At 41.7% G+C, this 4,485-nt stretch overlaps 1 protein-coding gene across 1 annotated transcript; it reads left to right on the top strand.

Annotated features, from left to right (window-relative positions):
• Positions 1–373: 373 nt before the first annotated feature.
• LOC130687332 (dorsalin-1-like) lies at positions 374–3,447 on the top strand. The gene is made up of 3 exons (XM_057510478.2): positions 374–951; positions 1,413–1,560; positions 1,655–3,447. Exons 1-3 carry the CDS (start codon positions 631–633, stop codon positions 2,668–2,670), a joined length of 1,485 nt encoding a protein of 494 aa, XP_057366461.1. The 5' UTR covers positions 374–630; the 3' UTR covers positions 2,671–3,447.
• Positions 3,448–4,485: the final 1,038 nt, after the last annotated feature.

The following is a 4,485-nucleotide window of genomic DNA, read 5'->3' as shown; positions in this document are numbered from 1 at the left end:
TATCACGAAATAACGTAACAGTAATTATATAAATTGCTCATTAATTAGACTAATTGGAAAGTTCCGTGATGTGTAACACGCATTCGCGATCCATGGACACTAGTTGTTCTATGCGATACCTGTTAACGAACTGACCTAAGTTTTCTTTTTCAATTATTCTTTTTTTGATTTCTTTTTTTTTTATCAACCGCTTGGCAGGAGGAGTTTCATGTAAGGCGTTGGACGTCCAAGCCCCTCCTTCTTTCTCAGTCGTGACGGTCCAAGGCGAACGAGAGAGTGAGAGTATCCACACGCACGCACGCACACACACACCGAATTTTAAAAGGCAAGGTGCTGCTACTCCGAGACTCAGTCGATTCTTCACCGCTTCACCTGTCGCACACGCTAGTTTCGGCTTGCACGATCAACTTGTTTTTCTAGCCGCGTTCACGAACGGGACGATCTCCCTAGTGTGTCTATAGAGAAAATCAAAACAACAAGGAATCATCGAGTGTGCGCTTCAAACTTTTTCCGTGTGGATGGATTGAATTGTTTGTTGCCCAAACACGTTTTAAAGACTTCATTAAATTATTTAAAAGAAAAACCAACAAACAAAAAATTTAGTTAGGAGGAGATTTGACGGTTAATGGAATGGCCAATCACTGTCACATACATCAAAATCAGCGGGCCGGTTTGGCTTTGTTGCCCAGTGCTGTCATCGTCATTGTTGTGTGGGGTGTCGTTTGCTCCGGCTGTGCCGCTTACACAATCCGACATCATCATCAGAACAGCCGGCCCAGTAATAAAGGACATCAGCTCGTCAGTCCGGATGAACACGCTGATGCGGAAGCGACGACAGCCGACCAACTGGACATTGATCGTTTCTACTTCCCAACCGACGAGGGTCTCAGAGAGTTCCAGCAAATTCTCTTGCGTGAATTGGGACTCACGAAAGTACCTGACCTCTCCAAGGTAATTATTATTTTTTGTTTACCTTAAAATCTAGCAGACGAAATGAAAATTGTTTGACTGGTGGACTCGCCTTTTTCGGGGTTTCCCGGAAATGTTTTTTTGCGAAAGGAAGTTGTACACGAAAAAAAAAAAAATGACCGTGGTACTAAATATTCAGAGTCATTGGAAAGAAATGTTATCGCCGGCCTTCCGTGCTTCAAGCTAAAATTTTTAAGGGTCGTGTTGATTTTTTTGTAAAAAACAAAATAAATACAGAGCATAAACAAATGCAAAGCATTGCGCTCTGTTGCTGGCATTTCTTATCTTTATGGAACCGTGCGACATTCCGCACGTTTCCTAAACTTGTTGATCACGTTTGGATCATCTGTAGAGCTTGTGTACAATTTAAACAACGTGAATTACCGTGTGTCGTGATTGCGAGCAATAAATTCTTAATCAAGCCGCTTGATTTTGATGCGCAGGTAAACATAACGCGCGATGAATACGATCGACAACGTCAACAGTTGCTGAACAACTTTGGCGAAGACGACGTGGACGAGTACCGCCAATTTGCCGCCAATCCCGAAGACGAAGAAGAGCCGCACCGTGAGACGGTCATCCTCAATCATCGTACGTCTAAACACCCGATGTTTTTTAAAAAAATTGATGATATCGATGGCGAGAGTGTCATGTCTTTAATCGATATCGATTTGTTTTATGACAGGAGATGTCGGGGCTGGCCGGCGTCACGTTGGGTCACGCGGAGTCGCTTGGAAATTGCGTTTCCGGGCTCCGCGTTCGAGCGACGAAAACAATCGATGGCAAGCGGAATCTTCTCATCCGCTGGAATTGCGCTGGTTGTCTGATCGATCTCACTCGTCCGATTCTCTAATGAAGAATCCGTTACGCAGTCTCAGGTCGTACAGTTTGCACGTCCGCATCGAATCCGATGGCCACAGCAACAGCCGACACGTCGTAGTGATCCGACCGGAAGATTTCGATGATGTCTACTACAACAACAGCATCAAACCCGACCTGAAAGACGGCGGGCAACTGTTGGACGATTGGTTAAACCAGTTGGACAACGACGATCACGTTTTGACGGTCAGCGTCGCGTGTCACGGTCGTGATTGTCATTGGCTTCGGCGCTGGCGCCTTAGCGCACAGCTGCGCTTGACCGTCTCATCGAGGGCATCGAATCGAATCAAACGCCACGCTGGCAAGAAGAATACGAAGAGCAGCAACAACAGCAAGAACAACAACATGAGCAGCAAGAATCGATTACCTCAACAACCCAAGGACATTCTGCTTGGCCAATTCTCGGCCAGCAAGAAGGGCGTCAGGGCTAGTGGTAAATCCAGCGGAAGTGACTGTTCCAGCAGTTCGAAGAAAAGCAAGAAATGCTGCCCGCATTCGTTGAAGATCAACTTTCGCCAATTGCCCGGTTTCGATTGGATCCTGGAGCCGAGCGAGATCGACATCTTCATGTGCAAAGGCGATTGTCATTACGCCCAGTTCACTGCGCACGGGCACCATCAGCACGCCAGCAACCCAGCCAGCAACCACGCCCTGTTCCAGGGTTACTTGCACACCATCAACAAGCGGCTCGTACCCAAACTGTGTTGCACGCCAAGCAAGTTGGACAGCGTTCAGGTCGTCCACTACGATCAAGACAATCCAGCTCAGTTGACGACAACCAAATGGGAAGGCGCCATTGTTAGAGAATGCGCCTGTGCTTGAAATTCCTCCCCCCCCTCCTCTCTTTGTTTTTTTCTTAATTATTTATTAGGTAACTGCGTGACTATGTTTTAAAAAAGAAATTCCAAGCTGAAAAGAAAATTTTATCAAAAAACTATTTCGCTAGAGCACTTAAGCAAAACGAAAAGAATGATGTCGCTATTTATTTTGGCAAGCTCTATTTTTCGCCCCTCATCCAAAAGTCTCTCTCAGGCTATGATTGCGTCACCAATATTTCGAGCGTGTACACACGCTCACGTTGTGTAGTGACTGCTACCCTAGAGCAGTGCAGGAGAAAAGAAAAAGCAAGACTAGTCGTGTATTTTTTTTTCATTTTTGTTCTGTAAAATGATGGAGTCGTGTATATTTGACCTCTTCCAAAGCCAATAGTTTTGTTGTATTATCTGAATTTATGTCCTGAGGGGAAGACGATAATTTTCTTAACCTTTTATTGGGACAACAAAAAAACCAGTAAGATAAGGGAAAAATGTTTTGCGATATTTTTTTTTTCTTTTTCAGTACACAGTGTAGACGAATGAAAAGCATATTTTTGTATGAACCAATCAAGGCTGTTCTAAATTATTGGCTCTTTGTAACTTTTCTTTAACCATTTTTTGTTCCATCTTAAAATATCCCTCTGTGTGTGTCTCAATTACCACCACCACTGTTGGATACAACCGCCAATGATCTGTATCTAATTATGTGATGACTAATGTCTGTCCCATCAAACTAAAACTATCTCCGAACAAATGCATTTTTTTAAACTTCGTTATTTTGGAACAAACAAAAAAAATCGAAAAAACTTTTGAATTGTTAAAATCCTCTATCTGTGTACATACATTTTCTTTTTATCAGAAAAAAAAAAACAATTTCAAAAGAAAAAAAAACAAAAAAAAATTAACCTTTTATCGAAAAAAGAAATGTTTTTGTATTTTCTTGTAAGTTTTTGTACTACCTTTGTAAATAAGAATTTTTTTTAAAAAGCGCCCTTGATATTCACCAACCGGTTGTGTCTGGATGTGTGATATTATATGAAACCCTGCTGACATACACGAAATGTTTCATGTCCTTTAAATCGCATTTCTTGTCTTTTTCATTAACGTCTTATTAAATAAGAAGTGCACCTACACGAAGGGCGTAAAGAAATGCCTCAGATCGTGAAACTTTGGAAAATCCTTTTTCTCTTAATAAGCGTGAAAAATTTAAAGAAAAAGAAATGACCAGCAGCCACTCGTTAAAGAAAAAGGGGGGAGCAATTGAAAAAAAAAATAAAAAGAATAAAAAAAGACGGGATTCCCGAAAGAGCTCCGGGAATGAAGAGTTTCTCACCGGGACACGGCACCCTTTTATTTTATTTTTTTCTGACCAAGACAATGAATTCGTTGCGGTTATGGCAGTCGTGCCACGCAAAAAAACTTGTTTCACCATCTCTGCGGAGTGTCTCTTTGCATTTCGTTTTTGATCCTGCCCTTCAAACAGATGTATATTCAACAAGGAGCCTTTGCAAGAAGCGCACAGAAAGACAAGCTCGTAATATTTTTCGGCTGCTTACTTATTCTGTTAGCAACAACAACCTGGTAAACCGGATCAAGTGCTATGTATAATACATAGCTTATTAACCATGACACATACAATAGCTCCATAATAAAAAGGGTATTTGAAAGGATGCCCTGCTTGTATCAGAACAGAACCTATCGTCTTTTTTTAATTATATTTCTCTCTCTCTCTGTGTCATCCGCTACTGTTTAATATATCCGGATCCAGTACCGTTCTTTTCTCTTTAAAAAAAAATATTTTTAAATCAATAAAAACAAAAGA

This window comes from Daphnia carinata, chromosome 4 (genome assembly GCF_022539665.2).
Source record: "Daphnia carinata strain CSIRO-1 chromosome 4, CSIRO_AGI_Dcar_HiC_V3, whole genome shotgun sequence".
In the NCBI taxonomy this organism is placed as follows: Eukaryota; Metazoa; Arthropoda; class Branchiopoda; order Diplostraca; family Daphniidae; genus Daphnia; species Daphnia carinata.
Note: the sequence above shows the minus strand (reverse complement) of the source record. Positions and strands in the feature narration are given on the sequence as shown.